This window comes from Populus alba, chromosome 8, assembly GCF_005239225.2.
Source record: "Populus alba chromosome 8, ASM523922v2, whole genome shotgun sequence".
In the NCBI taxonomy this organism is placed as follows: Eukaryota; Viridiplantae; Streptophyta; class Magnoliopsida; order Malpighiales; family Salicaceae; genus Populus; species Populus alba.
This window is the reverse complement of record NC_133291.1, coordinates 5,849,801-5,868,846: the sequence shown is the minus strand read 5'-3', so window position 1 is coordinate 5,868,846 and position 19,046 is coordinate 5,849,801. Positions and strand designations below refer to the sequence as shown.

Below are 19,046 nucleotides of genomic sequence, written 5' to 3'. Positions count from 1 at the left end.
AGTAGTGTAAATGATAGAAAAAACGGATCCTTTTCTTGCCTAATGCAAAGTGAAATATACAGAAACGCCGACCTCAACTTTGCACGCAAATTTCAGAACCTAGGCATACAAATGCCTTTCCGTTTCCTTGAACTCTCGTTATATCAACTGTTTCTAAAAACATAGAGGGTGAATGATACATGCAGCAAGAGAATTTAGGGCAGCAGAAACTATCTGAGTGCATTACCTGGATATGAATGCAACTAACGTGCGTGCCGGCTACCGAGGGCGTTTTTTCTTGAGAACTTCATGAAGGGCGTCCAGAAAGTAATGGCCTCAATTTCTTGACATATGATGCCGTTTTCTACTTGGACTCCCAAAATATGATTTCACCTTGCTCCCCAACTAGACCAAGATCCTTCAGCCTCCTCTCCTGGTAATATTCCAACTCATCTAATTCTGATTGTCTCTGCTTGAAAATCCCCTCGATTTGCTGCAGCACCTTCTTTTCCCCTGCTCTTATTCCAACTGCAATCTCAAGCCTTGGGTTGAGTTCTTCTCCTTTTAGCTTCTCATCCTACATATCACACTTGTATTTATTTACTTCACATTTTTCGCTATTAATTAAACATCAGAAGAAGCTATCTATTTTAGAATTTGGAAAGTATAACTGCAATGGAACAGGGGAAAAGGAAAGGCCCTGTGTGCCAAGAGAAGTAGATTGCTCTGAATCATCTGAAAAAGGAACTTAATCTAATTCTTTCTTGATCAAATTATGCATTAGACTAGCTTTATTTGAGCTCAAAATCCTAGAAGCATCGTCTCAAAGATGAACATAACTTGTAACCAAGGAAAAAAATATGAGTATAGCTTAAGTTGTTCCATAATGCTCAGTTGCATTACTACTTAAGGATACTATGATAGAATCTCAAAGATTCTCTCATAGGAAGCACATTGAAATAAACATAAACAGGTGTCAGCAAACTTGTGTCGTGAGCCATCACAAGCTCTGTTGCCTATAGTTATGCAGATATTTGTATAATGATTTATTCAAGCTTAACTTGGTGACCTTGTTAAATGTTCATGTAAGATATGCAAACACTGCTTTCTATATTGAAGCCAAGCACATAACATGGACCACATAATAACAAATATCTTATCGGCTTGGATGAAAAATCACCTCTTCAATGGTGGTATGATATCCAGAAAGAGCAGATTTGCAAGCATCTCTGACCACTCTGCATATGAGCTCCTCATTGGCACGGCTTACCGGCAATTCAAGATGGCCCCATATAGTGTTTCTGAAAATAGATTCCAAGAGGAAAGAATCGGTACCCCCAAGTGCTACCAGCCTCAGATATGGAAGCAATGTTGGTGGAAGAGGATTGCCTAGAACAATGTCAAAATCTGCTAACTCGCCCAGACCATTTGTCTCGGCAATATCAAGCTTGTCACCGAAAAATGGGTCTGACTCGGATATCTGAAGTGTCAAGGTATACATATTGCGGTCAGACTTTGCTTCTATGAATCCATAGTCCACAGCCAACTCAGCATTGCTCATGTTTAAATTATATTGGATAAGTACCTGCAGAACATCCCTCCAACTTAGTCATAATCGATAACAATATTGACAGGATCACAAATCAATGATACGATTAGGTCTTTTTTCTACTAAACTCTCGAGGAGTTGTGGGTTCCTAGTGTTTATGTGGAGACTCCTTTAGCTAATTCCTCATGCATTTTTAATTATTTTCACTGTTTTAAAACCCTCCAATTCTGTTTAACCCCCTTCCCACATAGATGTAGATATAGATAAATGCTTTAAAGTTTTGCAAGGATGTCATCGAAAATACACATTCAGATTCATTGCAAGCTAAGGATACACGCAAAGTGATCAATGTCTCTAAAACCTTTCTAAAACACACTTTTTAAACCTTCAGCAGAAGTATTTGTTGGTGTACTTCACCTGCTCACCGGCCTTGAGTGAAATGGGGGACCGCAAAGAAAATATGAGATCTCTGGAGAAAAGACCTGCTCCTTTAATCTCATAAACACCATCTTCTATGGTAATGTCTGGGCTGTGGTTGACCTGATCCAAGAGCCAGGATTAGAGAAAATTACACTTTAAGGAGGAGGGAAATCATAATAAATTAGCCAGGACATGTTGAAATTGGATTTTCTTTTTCTTTTTATTGGTGAATAAAGCCTGTGTATAGAAGGTTGAGGCTTTAACATTCTCGAAAACTTTTTAGGGCAACAAGAGCTGCAAACTTCTGAGCGGTATATTTTCTTCACTATTTCCCTGTGATGATTGGGATTCATGTATCAACATTGCTTAGTTATGCTGGGCTAAAATCAGAACGCTGTGTGCAAGTAAGATTCCGTGAAGTAAACTAACCGCATGCCTTAATCATACATTCTGAATTGCTCAGTGAAAGGGTTAAGTTTCTATTTGCTGAAGTATAAAACAGGCTCCAACCTAACAGAGTTCTTTTCTAGTAAAATACGGGCACTGAAAAAAAATTGAGGCCATTTCCAGAAGATCTCTTCGTTATTTCAAGCAAAACCAGCAACTAGTACACCACAAGTATTATGTACATTGTACGCTTTAACTAGCTACTGAAAACTGACTCGAAGAAAAAGAAGAAAGAGCTTACCAAGTCTGCCAGGGGGATCAAAACAAGGTTTTGACCACGAAGACGTGAAAAAGACCTTGATCTGAGAATCCCAAATGCCCAAGAGAAGTCATCCAACGTTACAGGGGAGGGAAAGAGCTGCTTATGAGGGATAAGGATTTCTTCTTCTACTTTCAGAAATTCACGCTGCAGATAGCTTTTCACACCCAATGTCGTGCTCAATAGCTGGGTTCCTGCACTTGAAATCAAGAAAATCACGACGATTGGTGACGAAGACAAAACAACAGCGAATAAAAAATGACAAATCTAGCATTAGAAAAAAAAAATCATAAGAGTATCTATGCATAGCATAACAAAATGCCAGATAGGAGTGTTGATTGTACCTCGAATTTCATCTAATCTTACACGGAACTAAACAGTTGAATTTACAATACATATGAAGCGTCCTAAATTCCAAGTTCTTGATATGGAACACGCAACTCTTATCATGTATATACACATGATCAAGATGAAGCTAACCAAAGTATCAATAAATAGTCTCATTTTTTATTCCCAAACTATAATTAGCAAGCTCTAAAGACTAATATAGCACTAATTCGATAGTAGTTAAGACGATATACGATTATAAACTAACGTAAAGACCACACTAACCTTGAAGTTCAGCAAGCTCCTCTTCTGACCTGCACTGGAATCCATTAAAACCACATTTTATCAACCCCAAAATCTCAATTCAAAAAACCATTTAGTTAGTTCAATAAGAAAACTCCGAAGCAATGATAGCCAAACCCAACCCACCAAAATATAGTGGAATTAGTACTTTCGGGAAGGACATCCAAATAAGGCCTCCAAGTCGAGTCCTCCTTTAACTTCTCTCTTATCAAGAAAAGAGCGACGGATACCCAAGGCTTCACTCCACCGCACACATTCCCTATCTCAGAAGCAGCGACTACATCCGGGTTTATCCAAAGCTTCTTTGGTATCTCCAAAACAACTTCATTTCTTGAAATATCTCTCTGTGCTACCAGCCCCAGGCCTTGAGGCACCAAACCAGGCCTTGCAGGAGTCTTGGCTGACACCACATCTTGATCACTCAGCCACTGCCAGAATGTTTGCACTGCAGCTGCAGCAGCTGCTGGTGGTGGTGACTGAAAAGAGGTTATAGAGAGTGGTTTCTTGAAATGAAGAGACGGGTTCTTGGTGAAGAAAGTGGAGTTTTTGAAGGGTTTTGAAGAGGAGAGTGAGAGGGTGAAGTGTGTGGCCATTAGGACAGTCGAGAGTACTTCCTTCAGTTAATGGGATAACGAGAAAAACCGAGTTTGTTCTGTTGGCGTTTTTTATACCTAGTGGTTGATCATAGTCGAGGGTTTGAAACGGTGTGTCGTTTAACTGCATGAGAGACGTATCAATTGCTTAAGAAATGAGACCACATGTCGTTTTCTTTCTTTGGTAAACTAATATTAGTGAAATTACACTTCAGTATATATTTTAATCCTTCTTATACCGTATGTTTTATCTGATAAAGTATAGGGTTTGATTAGGAACCTAAGGGGCATATACGTAATTACCAAATACATCAAAAGTAAACTTGCTTCGTGAACAGCAAGGCTATTGGACACGTGCCAAATTTTATCTGGGAGGACACTTTGCACGTGCTTTATGTCCACTTGCTTTGCATTCAGGGGCATTTGTTGTATAATAATGGATGTGAAGACGATTTTCCTTGATTTTTTCCTTTTGATTTATTTTATATTCCAACATGTTTTTTCTCCCTTTTTCATGCAACAGATTTTTAAACAAATTACTATTATAAGGTAACCTCTCGAAATTTGCATACAAAAATGAAAAAGACGGAAAAAGACAAGTTGCCTGGAATCCAAGAAATGAAAACAAGATGAAGAAATTGAACAAATATTAGAATAATTTACGGGACGGTATTCCGTATCATGAACACCTTAAATAACGGATGGCATAGCAAACCAAGAAAAAAAAAAACTGTACCCTAATAAGTTGATTGATTTGATTATTGCATGCCCTTTTCGTAAGTATACGTTTTTTATTAATTGTTTTTTTTTTATGCTGATTTTTTTTTCTTGGATGAGTTTTTCTGAAAGAAATTTGAAGCCTCCGACTCCGTTTCCTAGATTAGAGAAAAATAAAATAAAATATTTGTAATTAGGTTTACAAATTCTCAGTGCCAGGCGGCCCGGGCCCGCACTAATAATTGTAGATTGGCAGGTATTAGAAAAATCAGGGATTTTTGTTTTGCAGATTTCTCTTTTCTTTTATTTATTTATTTATTTTTTAAATTTAGAAGAACAAATTTAGAGGTGGGAATTTTCTTTGTTCTTCTTTTTGAATGGTTAGTGGTTTTATGAAATGAAACTAAGAAAAAAAATGACAGCACTTTTCAACTTTGATTGATTGCGAGTGCGGTACAAGTAGAAAATGATGAAAATTCAGGTGTTTTTATTTCTTGAAAAATAATTTTTAAAAAATAATTTTTTAAATTTTTTTATATTTATTTGCTATTAAAAAAAGTTAATGAACGGAAAATATTTTCCGGTTAATGAAAAATACTTTATAATCAAAGAAAAATTTATCTTAGTTTTTAAAAAAGTGTTTACCTTTTATTTTGGGAGGAAAATACTTTTTGGAAGTTGTAAAATATTTAGAAATGTCATATTATTTGCTGATTATATTAAATTTAATCCTCAAACTTTTGATTGCTATATATATTTTGTTTTGAATATTTGTTTTTCAATTTTATCCATTAAAATTTAATTTTTATATTAATTTTATTCTTTATTTTTATAATTTTTTTCTTATTTTTTTTATTAAATTTTTTATCTATCAAATGTGATCCTTATTTTTTTTATTGTTACTTATTTTATTTGAAATAATTTATGAAATGTTAATTATTATTATTTTAATTTCTTCATCAATTTTTTAATTTTTTAAATTTGATCTCTATTATTTTAATTATTATTTATTTTATTTGAGATAATTTATGAAATTATATATATTTTTTAATTTTATTCTCATTCAATTTTTTAATTTATAAGATTTGTTTCTCATTATTTTAATAAATTTTAAAAAAATAAAATATTAATAAGTTATTTTTCAACTCATTTTTCATGACATAACCAAACACTGAAAAATATTTTTAATTTATTTTTTATTATACTACTAAACATAAAAAAAATAATTTATTTTTTTTAGAATTTTCTTTTTAAAAAACCTATTTTTCATCAAATCTTAAAAAACAAAATATTACCCTCCAAAACGTGATTACCGAAACCTTGAAAAAGTGTGCCCATCTAAAAGAAAAGTAGGAAATTACCCATCACATCGTCACAATTCACAATAAGTGGGCTGAGAAGCCGAAAACAAACGGCCTCCGGTCCTGTATCAGCCGACCTAGAGAGAGAGAGAGAGAGAGACTCCAGTTCATGTGCAATGTATGTTCTTAGAGAGGGTAGATGGAAGATCTATATGATCTTGGGGTTCCCTTTATTTATTCCATCCACATTGCACCGTGCGTTCTGAATTAAGGATCCAGTTGACAATTTTGTTATTTTTTAAAGAAAAGAGAAAGAGAGAAGAAGAAACAAGACAAATTACTGACACCGCACCCTGCTGTCCGGAGGCACAGCCATACTTGACTGGAAAAGGAGCAGGGAAGGGAAGCACAGTCTTCAAGGGAAGGGGATGCTACTTACTCACCCTTTTGTCCAAACAAGTCCATTCAAAGGCAATATTAAATTTACAGTACCAACCCTTTCTCTCTCGCCAGCCCCTCAACGTTTACATCTTTTTTGCACGTTCTCCCTGTTGTTATATAGCTTTTACCTCCGAGACAAAGTTTTTGAAAGAAGGAAACTGCTAGTCGATTTGGCTGCTTCCACGTCAAAAAGGTGTCAACAAAGTTCTGTTTTGAACCATAAAGAAACCAGCCACTCTAAAGTTTAATACAGACAGAGATTGCGAAGGAATCTATCCAGATAGAGTCTGTATATTTAATAGAACGCCACGCATGGGCGTTGAAACATATAATATTTTCCGGGGCTTTTGCAAAAAGAATACTATATATCCTTTAAATATTAATACATATTGCCCGTAAATTTCAATAACCAAGAATTGGAAATTGACAGGGTAAAGAACTAGAAAATAAAATACTGCAACATGTTTTTTTTATGAATTGTTCATTCAATTAATTTCAAATAAATTGTAGCTTACTCATACGAATAATAGCGTGTTTGGCAGTGTGGTAGCGGTTGCTTTTCAAATAGCTTTTCGTGCCGAAATATACTAATAATGTTTTTTTATTTTTTAAAAATTATTTTTGACATCAGCACATCAAAACGATCCAAAAAATACAAATCAAATTTAATTTTAACAAAAAAAAAAAAAAATTTAAATTTTAGACAAAAACACCGTTTGAAATACAATGCCAAACAGTGTCTAAAATAGAACTAAAGCTGCTAAAAGACCCGCCACCCACTCCTCAGTTTTTTCTTTCATTTGAAAATTCTTGACAAGGAAAGGAGAAAATTCAACAACTAATTACAGGATTACCTGATGATATAGACCTCTAAGGAGTTATATATATATATATATATATATATATATATATATATATATATAACTCCTTAGAGGTCTATAACATCAGTTTAATATCTGATGAAACCTCCCACCCATCAAAGCTGCTTCAATGTCATTTTCTAGTTTCTTGATCTAATCAAGAGCATCCCTTCAAACATCCATAACATAGATTCTTATTACAAACGGTTGGCCAGGTCCTCATAGTTTACTCTCGCAAGATCAAGCATCGATACTAATTACCAGCTACTACTAATCAAACACCGTTTCAAATAAACTGTTGCTGCTGCTACGTGCTATACATACAAAGCCAGAAAGATGAAGTTTGGGAAAGAGTTCCGCGTCCAAATGGTGCCTGAATGGCAAGAAGCATACATGGACTATGATTTTCTCAAGACCCTTTTGAAAGAGGTACAGAGTTTCCAGCTAAGAACCAGGCCACCCGCAGCCAATCCATTAGGCCTAAAAAGAAAGCTCTCGCTGTATAGAGCTTTCAGTGGCCTGACACAAAGGACTAGTGACTACACCCCTAAGAGCTCTTCTCCTGATATTGAAAAACAACCTATTTTGGTGAATTCTGTGAACCTCGATGGATCTCAAATCTACCAGACTTCATTTCTTATGCCTACTGTCGACGGAGGAGAATATGAGCTTTTGTTTTTCAGGAGGCTTGATGACGAGTTCAATAAAGTGGACAAGTTTTACAGGTCTAAAGTGGAAGAGGTATTGAAAGAGGCTGCAATGTTGAATAAGCAAATGGATGCTTTGATTGCTTTCAGGATAAAAGTGGACAATCCCACTGGGTGGTCTGATAGAACTGCAGATATGACTCGCCTTGCTTCAGATGTTGCAGCTTCTACTGCTGCATTGGCAGCTTCCACTCCATCTGGAGTTAGATCAAGCAGTAAGTTCCCCTAATTGTGACTACATCTATTACCAGTGAGCCTTCAAAAGCATTTTTTTTTTTGTAATTTCAATAATCTTTCTTAAATTTACTAATTTATTTGAAAATCCTTCCGCTTAATGTGCAGGAAGAGGTCTACAGGTAATGGATGTGATTGATGAAGGGCAAAGCATGCACGAGCGATCAAATGAATCAAACCATGATGAAGTAGAGAAGGAAAGCGATAACACTGACCAGAAGGAAGAACAGAAGCCAAAGAGCATGATCAGAACCTTTAGGCCAGCTCCACTGGAGATCCTAAACAACGTGAAGATTAACAACACACTGGCAACACCTCGCTCAACCATAAAAAACTTCCTTAAAGTTCCCCAACAAACCGAACTGAGATTCACAAGGGAAAATCTTAGGAAAGTCGAAGAACAACTCAAGCGTGCTTTTGTTGAATTTTACCACAAGCTTCGCCTTCTTAAGAGTTACAACTTCTTGAATACGTTGGCATTTTCAAAAATTATGAAGAAGTACGATAAGGTATATAAATCATCCCTCGAGAATCCAGATTTTGTCTCCCATAACTTATATTTTAATCCACAGGAGAGTTTGAAATTTTTCCCGTATTCGCTTTGCATAATTCTGGCAGATTACCACAAGAAATGCAACTAAATATTACATGAAAATGGTGGACAGCTCCTACTTTGGAAGCTCTGATGAGGTGAGCTTAGGTTCCGTTTCATAATGTTGAAGGATACGTTCAATAAATATGCTTTTACTCCAAGTACATTTGTTTATCGAGGATTCATTCTGTTGATCAATGCCTTATTTAACTTGCATTATACATTCCATCACAGGTTACCAAGCTTATGGAAAGGGTTGAGGCAACGTTCATTAAGCATTTCTCAAACTCAAATCGCAGTAAAGGCATGCGCGTCTTAAGACCAAAAGCGAAAAAAGAGAGACATAGAACAACATTTTATATGGGTAAGATACTACCTAGGATTTGGTTTGCCTCATGATTTCACGCAATTTAGTGTAAAAAGGCTGCCTTCTTTAGATTTCTAGATCTTTTCAGGGTTGTTATTGACTAGTTGCTAACTTTGAGAAAATTTTAGGTTTCTTTTCTGGCTGCACAGTCGCTCTGCTGATAGCCCTTGTTTTAATCGTGCATGTCCGCAAAATCATGAATGAGGAAGGAAGAATCTTATACATGGAAACAATGTTTCCTCTTTACAGGTAACACTATTTTTCTTACAGCATAGGGTCTCCAATTACTTTCTACTTCTGTCACTCAATTCAACCTGAACAACCTTATCCCAAAATTTCGTTTGACAACCTATGTTTGCAGTTTGTTTGGATTGATTGTTCTACACCTGCTCATGTATGCTGCTAATATATACTTTTGGAGGCGCTACCGAGTGAATTACTCCTTCATTTTTGGTTTCAAACAAGGAACCGAACTGGGCTACAGACAAGTGCTTCTTTTCAGTTTTGGAATTGCGGTACTAGCTCTATGCAGTGTGCTCTTAAACCTTGACATGGAGATGGACCCTAAAACGAAAGATTACAAGGCGTTCACTGAACTTCTCCCTCTGAATGTGCTAATAGTAAGATTCTTACAAATACTCGTTTTCCCCCCCTTTATTCTCTCTCGTTTTCACCTTCCATTTTTCTCGATTAAACTGATATTTTGCTTTCCCTGCAGTTCCTCCTCATCATATTGCTCTTGCCATTCAACATGTTTTATCGCTCGGCGCGCTTCTTCCTCCTCACATGTGTCTTTCACTGTATTGCTGCTCCTCTCTACAAGGTGAAAATTGGTGGCAGACAATCACAAAATATAGATATGGAAGCTGGATTTTTCGTACTAATTTTCTTGTAAATTTTTTCTTCTGCAGGTAACGCTCCCAGATTTCTTCTTGGCAGACCAACTAACTAGCCAGGTGAGTTATCAGCCTAGGCTGTACTTCGGTAGTTCAAAACCCTGTTTTTCAGAAGTAATAGAAAGCATCATTATATTGATGCAGGTTCAATCTCTTAGAAGCCTGGAGTTCTACATTTGCTATTATGGCTGGGGAGACTATAAACACAGACAGAACACTTGCAGAGGCAACACCATCTTCAGAACTTTCTCATTCATTGTTGCTGTGATTCCGTACTGGTCTCGCCTTCTTCAGGTTTGCAAGCAGCTAGCCTGGTTGTCTGTGTGTCTAACATGCCTAGCTTTTTAAAACTTTCAAACACAATCTTTTGATTGAAACGTGGAAGCAGCGACCACCAATAGAAATCACTTATCAACAAGTTTTCCTCCTTGTTTCAGTGCCTCCGACGCCTATTTGAAGAGAAAGATCCAATGCAAGGATATAATGGATTGAAGTATTTTTTGACAATAGTAGCTGTTTGCTTGAGGACAGCTTACAGCCTTAACAAAGGAGTTGGTTGGAGAGCAATAGCATGGGTTTTCTCAGGCATTGCAACAATATTTAGCACGTATTGGGATCTTGTTTTTGACTGGGGGCTACTCCAGCGTCATTCTAAGAATCGATGGCTGAGAGACAAACTCCTTGTCCCTCACAGATCTGTGTATTTTGGAGCCATGGTACGTAGCTAAAGGAAAGAAGAGCAGAAAGGGAAAGAAAGAGACCTAAATTTGATAAATATCAACTTTGTCATAAAATTAAATCGCTCCTAACAGTGACCTTCACTTGATTTACAGGTCTTGAATGTACTGCTGAGATTTGCTTGGCTGCAAACGGTATTGGACTTCGGGATTACTTCCCTGCACAAAGAAACCACGATTGCCCTTGTGGCCAGCCTTGAGATCTTTCGCCGCGGCATGTGGAATTTCTTTAGGTAACAAAAATCTTACGTGTATGTGAAAAATTCAAAATCCGTAATTAACAAGAATCTCTAAGTCTTTTGGTTGGCTTGTCGGTCAGGTTGGAAAATGAACATTTGAACAACGTAGGAAAATATCGCGCGTTCAAGTCTGTGCCTTTACCTTTCAACTACGTAGAAGATGATGACAGCGATGACTGAGCTACGCTGCAACATTTGACAAGGAAGAAAACAAGATGAAGCATAATAAGAAAATAAATCTAGCGGTGGCAGAGGGATCTAGATTGCATTTCTTGTAAAAAGGTTACAAAAATAGGTCTGGATTCAAATGTGGCCGTATTCTTTGATTTACTTTTTAATGAAGTCCAAGATTGTAAAGCAATGCCATCCATGTTTGTCAAAGTGACATTTTATCCATTTTATATACAAGCGGACCAATTCTTTCCGTGTCGGAAACTGTACGGATAGTACATTTAGCGAGTCGCATGCAAAGGTACTTGTCATTTTACACAAACGGAAGCGCTGATAAATTCAAATCATGAAGGCTCTTCTTTCCACGAACCTTCAGCTAGCTACGGTAACTTTTCACTCATCTTCAAATTCGTGTCCTCTCTTTTACATCTCCCTTTCATACCCTTCCTAATAAACATCTGAAAAACCCTTTGCCAGGGCTCGAGAGATTCGTTGAAGTGGATTCTCATGTCATGATTCTTCAAGGCATTGATAAACTTTGAACCCTTTTCATATCTTGCTCTTTGAAATGTACCACAAGAGAAGATGAACTCCGAAGCCCTTTCATATCCTCGAGGAGCCTTAAAGAACAAATTAAATCTACTCAATTACTGCTTTTCAATTTGTAAAAACAATTTTTCATCTTGACCACTTTTCAGGTGAACTGTTTCTTCAAATTGCCGCGAGTATATGTGGTTAGGGTAGCTTAATCCCGCTTATTTTAGAAAAGGTGCCATCCCCATCAAGGAAATCAAGAGGTGTTGGCAGGGCACATCATCCTCAAAGCAATATCATTTCCTCATGGAAGTAATGTCGAATACAATGATTGCTCATCTTCATGACCAGTCATTCTTGTTGATCAACAGAATAAAGTCGTATTTGATGCTTAGTCATCCTTGTCAGCATCGGTATCATAGCAAGTGAAAGGAAGAGGGACTGACTTGAATGCTCGATACTTGCCAACGTTGTTCAAGTGCTCATTCTCCAACCTGATGGAATTTGAAACGTTTCTCAAAACACGAATTACACATTAAAAATCACTGGAGAAGACTTCACTTAAGACAATGTTTTAGCCCGCTAAGGTGTCAAGACTTGTATCATTGTATTCTACAGGCAACTTCCAGTACCACGGTGCTTCAGCGACAGACAGGTGTTGGGACAGGTTAGAGGAACACAGGAGAGCTCCAATGATTTAGAGTTTAATACTTGATCCCAAGTAAATGGAGTTGGCTACTAAAATTAGTTTTTTTATCCAGAGCCATATCGATTAGTGAATATATGATACATGAACTCGACGGATGCCTATCATAATATCAAGAGTGACAGTTACCTGAAGAAGCTCCAAATACCGCGGCGGATGATCTCTAGGCATGAAATTGTAGTTAACGCGGCCATTTTGTGAATACTCTGCAAATTAAATTCTATGACCAATTGCATCCAAGCAAGCCTCAGAACTACATTCATTATCTGTGATGAACCCTCATTAACATTTTGGATCAGTAGCAAGTCAGAAACTGCAAAATTATGCCACATGTTTTAGTACTTGACCTTACCATAGCTGCAAAGTATACACTTTTATGTGAAATCACAAGTTTGTCTCTCAAAAAAAGCATTCTTTGATTTTCTTCTCAAAAGCCCCCAATCTACTGCAATATCCCAGTATGTGTTCACAATTACCGCAGCAGCTGAGCTGATCAATGCAAATACCATCCATGTCCTTCCCTTCTTTAGTTCATAAGCGGTTCTAATTAGAACTGCAATAATCGTCAAGAAGTATTTCAAACCATTATATCCGTGCACTGCATCTTTCTCTTCACACAATCGACGGAGACACTACAAATTATATGCATCATATGTCAGTATATTTTCTAATAGCTAGTGATTCATTTAAGAAGGCTACTTCCAACGTTTTTTCTTGTCATTTTGAATTTTAATAAAGGACTGAAATGGAATTGAAGTAAGAAGTTTAGTCAATAGAAAGGTCTTTGTCCTCGTTTTGTGCATTGGTGCATGGGCAGAGGGTATTCATAGTGCTTTTTGTTTGCACTGTGATTATGCAAACACAAGGTGAATGGTTAATTGGATTTGCTGCACCTCTGGTGTTTAAATCAAAGATATCACGGTTAGCAATTGCAACTAAAAAGTAAGAGCCCTCAGTTCTCTATTGCTAGTAATGTTCTAGTTTCACCAATCCCACCAACTCCAGAACAGCATGTTTTCTTTTCTGAGTTAGCCCAGGTGACTGGCTGGGAATTCGAAACACGGAACTGAAACAGAACAGTAGTCAATTGCACAATTTTATCTTGAGCAGGCAAGTTACAAAAATTATTAGAATGGATATTCTTAAGAGTGAACAATCACACAATGAAAAATATTTGTTGTGCAATGGCCCACTTTGATCATGAAAAAATTAGGACCTTTCCCGGTCAAAGCTGCAGCTGAGACATCATTGAAATGCTAAATTTATAGTAATCAGGAGTCTTTTCTAGTTGTCCCAGCTGCAAAACTGACATATTTAATGTGAAAATCTCATTCTATTAACTTAGTGAACTCTTATAATCCTCTCAAATCAACTGATGCCAGAACAAATGTATTTCAAGGGACTCATTGGTCCATGCACACTTTTCTCAAATGTTTGATTTGATACTTTATCACCATTAATACCATCGAAAATTATATCATAGGATGCGGCCAAAGTTTGGACATGAGAAACGAGTAGAGAAAAGAAGCGTTACCTGCAGAAAGCGGAGCCAGAATGGAACTACAGCAACAACAAAATAGAAAGCATTATAGGCACCATGGCTATGACATTTGTTTTGCCTCCTGGAGTATTCCCCTAAACCATAATAGCAAATGTACAACTCGATACTTCTTATTGCTTGGACCTGAGGGGTCAAACAGAGGAAAACACTACCATCAAAATGTAAGAACTGTAACCTTTACTCATCGTTGCATGAAATTTTTCTGTTAGACATTAACCTGGCTGGTAACGTGGTCTGCCAAGAAAAAATCTGCAAGTCTAACCTGCGAACGTTTTCTGTCAAGAAACTTTTCCATCTCACCTTAGTTATATCATCTATTTATTGATGTATAAAGCCTTTTAACTTTGTTTACCTTGTAAAGCGGCGCACAAATACAGCGAAACAAACATTGAACAAAGAAGAAACGACTTGAACGATATATGATGTTGAAAGGGCAGAAGATGATGGCAAGAACAACCTATATACAGAAATACGTGTATGGAGTTATACAAACTTTAAGTCTTCAAACTATTATCCCATTTACAATGAAACCATAGTGTAATGCAAAATATCAAGTAATTTCCAAGGAGCAGTAGTTTGTCCACTACATCTCGTGTAGAACATTTTAATAAAAGAGGCTGTAGCTTCTAGTAGAATCTTACGGTGACTAAGCCCAAAGGAACGAGTTCGGTGATTGTTTTGTAATTTGAAGCTTTAGAACCCAAATCCAAGTGTAAATTTGCCAGGAAGCTGGATAGTGCAAGTACTGCAAGACCAGTGCCCAAAAGGAAAACGTCTCGATGTCCTAGCTCAGTTCCTTGCTTGAAACCAAATATAAATGGGTAATTGACCCGATACTGCCTCCAGAAGTATATGTTTGCCGAATAAATGAGTATATGCAGGACTATAAAAGCAAATAAGCTGCATAAAAACATAGCCTGGCTAAATATTTCTTGAAAAATTTCATCTGATCGGTTAAAAATGTAAATCTTCATGGAGGTTTATGGCTCACTTGCCTGTAAAGTGGGAAAATGTTGACCATGAATGAGGCACCTTCAGCCTTATCCATAAGCTTTCGAGCTTGTATTCTCAAAACAACAGCAATCAGAAGTGCAATTGAGCAACCAGAAAAGAATCCTGAAAATAACAGCAAGAAATCTGAATAAATCAGTGCAGGCCACAGAACCATGACACCTAGTCCAAGATGTTACCCCAACCTTGCAAATGCATTACAAACTCAATGTCATCTTGGTACATAGGTATGATGTGACATCTTTCAGTTACTACTGTTACTTGCCTGAAAAGAATGTTACACTGTGCTTTTCCCTTTTTGCTTTTGGCCGCAAAGAGTCCATACCTTCCCTCCGATTTGAGTTCGCAAAATGCTTGATGAAGGCAGCCTCCACCCTTTCAAGGAGACCGTTCACCTATAATAACTCAAAGATCATCAACTAGTTTGCCAGCACCCCCCCCCCCCATTAAATAGTTTTCCAGATTGTTGGACAAGAAAAGATCTTATAGAGAGAGACTTTACTATATTCAGAATTTGAACTGGGAGAACACTGATTTAATTGAAATGTAGCTCAAGTGCAGGGGAAATATTTTGTTCATTGTCAATGTGTACAACTGGAAGATGGATGAATTGCGAATAAATCATTAAGCAGAGAAATTTAAGCAAGAATATAGTTTAAAACTGCTGAGAATATGTTTCCCGCCTCCCGCTTTCCAATCCCCTTAAATAGAACAAAGAAAAAGAAAAATGCAGAACGAAATGCTTCCTCTTGACCTGTGGTCAATGTAGGTTGATAAGTACTTGGAAATGTGGAAATGTAAGAGAAGATTAAATCCTTTTAGGTAAAATTCTTGACCTTTTCATACTTCTTCATGATCTTTGAAAATGCTGCAAGGTTCATATAACTGGTTCGACCATTTGCAAAACAAATAAACACACAATAAGTACAAAAACATCATTCAAGAGTAGAATTTGTGCAAATCATTGAAAAACTTCCACCTGTAGTGCTTTAGAAGAAGAAGTTTCTGGTAGAATTCGATTAGTGCACCTCTCAGTCGCTCTTCAACTTTCTTCAGTTCCTCTTTCTTGAAGCTCAGCTCTTCTTCTTTTGAGTCCTTAAAGACATCTTTTATGGTTGCTAGTGGAGATTTAAAAGTCTTATTAATCTTCACGTGCTCAAGGATTTTCAAAGGATCTTTGTTGTAGTCAGTGAGGTTGTCCTTCTCTTGGTGAGCATTACCATGATCTTTGGCTTGCACTTCAATTACTTCTGGCCCACGAGTAGACTCTTCTTGGTTACAATCAGTTCTTCTATCCAGTTCACTGGTCAATTCCATATGCTCCCTTCCTGCATATTGGCACAAAATTAGAAATCTAAACTTCTCAAGGGTAGGAAGTTATTTTAACTATGATCACAGGATCAGAGATGCATCACCACTCTGTTCATAAGAGGATTTCTCCAGCTGAAAATCGTTACTAATCTCAACTCCGTGTTCAACATTCATATCCTCCACTCCTGCAAATAATATTGCACATAATACGCACTTGAGGTCTTAGCCTAGCGGTGGAAGGAGCTTGTTCCCTTTCTCTGCACCAAGATTTAAATTTTACTGTGCATGTCTGTCACCCCCGCGGTGCCTTACATGCTCATTGGGTTTGCAGGATGTTCAGTGGGCCGTGGGATTAGTCGTGGTGCGCGCAAGTTAGCCCGGACATCCACGTAAATAAATAAATAAAATATTGCACATAATACACACTTGAGGTCTTGGCTCAGCGGTTGAAGGGACTTGTTCCCTTCCTCTGCATCCTGGGTTCAAACCTCACCGTGCACGCCTGTCACCCCCACGGTGCCTTACATGCTCACTGGGTTTGCAGGATGTTCAGTGAGCCGTGGGATTAGTCGTGGTGCGCGCAAGCTGGCCCGGACACCCACGTAAATAAATAAAAAAAATATTGCACATAATACTGAACTACATACCTTATTAGAATTATATTTGAATTTGCGTAGTGTCATAATGATTTGAGTCACATATATAACTCAGATATAATTTCAAATCGAAGATCACAATATCTTGGTCCATTGATAAACTCAGTCAAGATTTTAAACTCGGGCTACCAAATATCCTTCAGTTATTAGCTACTTCTCAAATTCTGCTCTTTAACCAACTTAAAACAACTAAAATAATTCTGGTTTGTTTTTCTGATCTCTCAAAGGCTTCTTTGAAACTCAACTACCACTGTGTATGTGCTCTTATACCTGAAGTTGCATCTCTGCTTGGACTCTCCAAGGGGTTTGTGGTAGCGACGCCAGTTGTATCACTTTTCCTCGCATCAGAGCCGTCAAAATGAGGGTTATCCACCTTGATCCGCAAGGCAATCAAGGCATCCATTTGCTTATTTAGCAAAAATGCTTCATCCTTCATCTCTTCGGACTTATCCTTGTAAAATGTGTTAACGTTGTTGAGTTCTTCATCAAGTTTCTTGAAGAACCTCGCCTCTATTTCGCCTCCTCCTTCAGACTCCCTCAGGAACTCAGTCTTATAATATAACTTTCTAGAACCCTCTTCAGGTGACGCGTTAACATCTATTACTTGGTCCCCAATGTCGCCTTTACTGGAGAGATTGGTAGATTGCAGGTTTAGTCCACCGAAGTGTTTATGCGAAGTTAATTTGTGCTGCATTGCTGCTCTCAAAGGTTTCGAGGGCTGCCTGCTTTGCTTGTACTGCAAGATCTCTCCCAATATTCTTTTAAGACCATTATAATCCATATAAGCACCTGTCCATTCTGGCACCTTTTGTTGCTTGAAATGCTTTCCGAACTTCATCTTTCGCTGATCTCTTCCAAATTCACCTTCACTTTCTTAATTATCTGTATTCGAAATTCAGCAAAACAGATTTAGGAAGAAGAAGAAGAAGAAACTCTCTGAATTTATCTCTTAGCTTTAGATTGGATAAACATAAATTAGTGAAGAATTACAAACTGATTCGACATTAACAATTGAAACACATTCGTTGATTACTCCAACAAACAATCATGATAAGCTAGCTAGCCAAAATAGTTTCTGAAAATAAAAATAAAAACAGTAGAGAGAGAGAGAGAGAGAGATTGAATACTTTTAATTGATAATTACCTTTCTATCTTTTGATGAAACAAGAATGAAGCCGGATGGAATTTTCCAGACTCAGCATCGACACTGCCATTGAAGATTTCTTAAGTGTGTACATCTCTATCTCGATCTCTCTCTTCATGCAGAGGTGCCATCTTATAAGGTGCCCTATAAAAGCTGCTGCCCTCTGTTACACGCAAGTTAGTTATGCTAAAAAAATCCGATGCTCCAAATAGCAATGCACTCGTCTTGTTTCAAGCGATCAGACCCGTGATTTTGAAATACAGTGGACGCAACTTCACATGATTGGCTAAAACCAAAGCGGAGAATGTATGAAGCATACATATGGAACAGAACCCCATAGTATATTATTATATTATTTCGGTGCAGTATGATTTCCGCTAATGGCTTGACACGTGTATTTCGCGGCTCGCTAAGAATGTGAAACGTCTCTTAATGGTTAGAGTGTGTTTGGCATTGCGGTAGCTATTGTGGTTGTGGTTTGAAAAAAGTTGTTTTATAAAAAGTACTTTTAATTGAGGTTGGTTTGAAAAAATAGGTGTTTGGTTAAAACTGTGGTTAAAATTGAGTTTGAATAAAAAGTAGTTTAATGTGTTTGGTTAAGAATGTTTTTAAAATTGAGGTTTTAAATATATATTAATATTGATGGTTTTAAATTTAAATATTGTAAATTTAATTACTTCTATTACATCATGGAATAAATAATATTTTATATAAAATATTTTTATTATTTCATTAAATTATATATATAATTTCATTACATACAAAATTTATCCGATAAGAACTACAGTTTTCATAATTTTTTGAGTGTGTAATAAAATTAGATAAAATATTATCAGATATAAAATTGATATTATAGTGCGAGTGAATTTAATTCACTCTATACTACTTTTTTGAGAAAAAAATATTGTTCACGTCACATTTAATTAACTCTAAACTATTTTTTTTTAAAAAAAAAAAATTAATAAAATTAACACATTGCAAAAA

The 19,046-nt window shown here is 36.8% G+C and overlaps 3 protein-coding genes across 4 annotated transcripts; 1 reads left to right on the top strand and 2 right to left on the bottom strand.

Moving 5' to 3' along the window:
- Nucleotides 1–11: 11 nt before the first annotated feature.
- On the bottom strand, nucleotides 12–3,926 carry LOC118062350 (fructose-bisphosphate aldolase-lysine N-methyltransferase, chloroplastic). Of its 2 annotated transcripts, none has more exons than XM_035076056.2 (6): nucleotides 3,411–3,926; nucleotides 3,267–3,295; nucleotides 2,637–2,848; nucleotides 1,946–2,068; nucleotides 1,160–1,564; nucleotides 12–556 (listed from the first exon to the last, which is right to left on the bottom strand). In XM_035076056.2, the coding sequence occupies exons 1-6, from the start codon at nucleotides 3,875–3,877 to the stop codon at nucleotides 344–346; spliced, it is 1,449 nt and encodes a 482-aa protein (XP_034931947.1). In that variant the 5' UTR covers nucleotides 3,878–3,926; the 3' UTR covers nucleotides 12–343. The 2 variants fall into 2 exon arrangements, with proteins under 2 accessions (XP_034931947.1, XP_073267086.1); XM_073410985.1 differs by having other exon boundaries at nucleotides 1,160–1,459.
- A 3,366-nt stretch (nucleotides 3,927–7,292) lies between these two features.
- On the top strand, nucleotides 7,293–11,403 carry LOC118062507 (phosphate transporter PHO1 homolog 3). The gene is made up of 12 exons (XM_035076292.2): nucleotides 7,293–8,118; nucleotides 8,246–8,646; nucleotides 8,756–8,827; nucleotides 8,964–9,093; nucleotides 9,225–9,345; nucleotides 9,458–9,716; nucleotides 9,815–9,919; nucleotides 10,008–10,052; nucleotides 10,137–10,286; nucleotides 10,430–10,708; nucleotides 10,826–10,962; nucleotides 11,049–11,403. Exons 1-12 carry the CDS (start codon nucleotides 7,533–7,535, stop codon nucleotides 11,146–11,148), a joined length of 2,385 nt encoding a protein of 794 aa, XP_034932183.1. The 5' UTR covers nucleotides 7,293–7,532; the 3' UTR covers nucleotides 11,149–11,403.
- Nucleotides 11,404–11,791: 388 nt separating this feature from the next.
- Nucleotides 11,792–18,213, bottom strand: LOC118062333 (phosphate transporter PHO1 homolog 10-like). The gene is given in 14 exon segments (XM_073410894.1): nucleotides 11,792–12,167; nucleotides 12,509–12,645; nucleotides 12,732–12,785; nucleotides 12,787–13,011; nucleotides 13,914–14,063; nucleotides 14,158–14,202; nucleotides 14,293–14,397; nucleotides 14,582–14,840; nucleotides 14,936–15,056; nucleotides 15,217–15,346; nucleotides 15,695–15,836; nucleotides 15,931–16,326; nucleotides 17,167–17,800; nucleotides 18,063–18,213. Coding segments are annotated over 13 exon segments (2,457 nt in total). The 5' UTR covers nucleotides 17,757–17,800; nucleotides 18,063–18,213; the 3' UTR covers nucleotides 11,792–12,064.
- Between the last annotated feature and the right edge of the window lie 833 nt (nucleotides 18,214–19,046).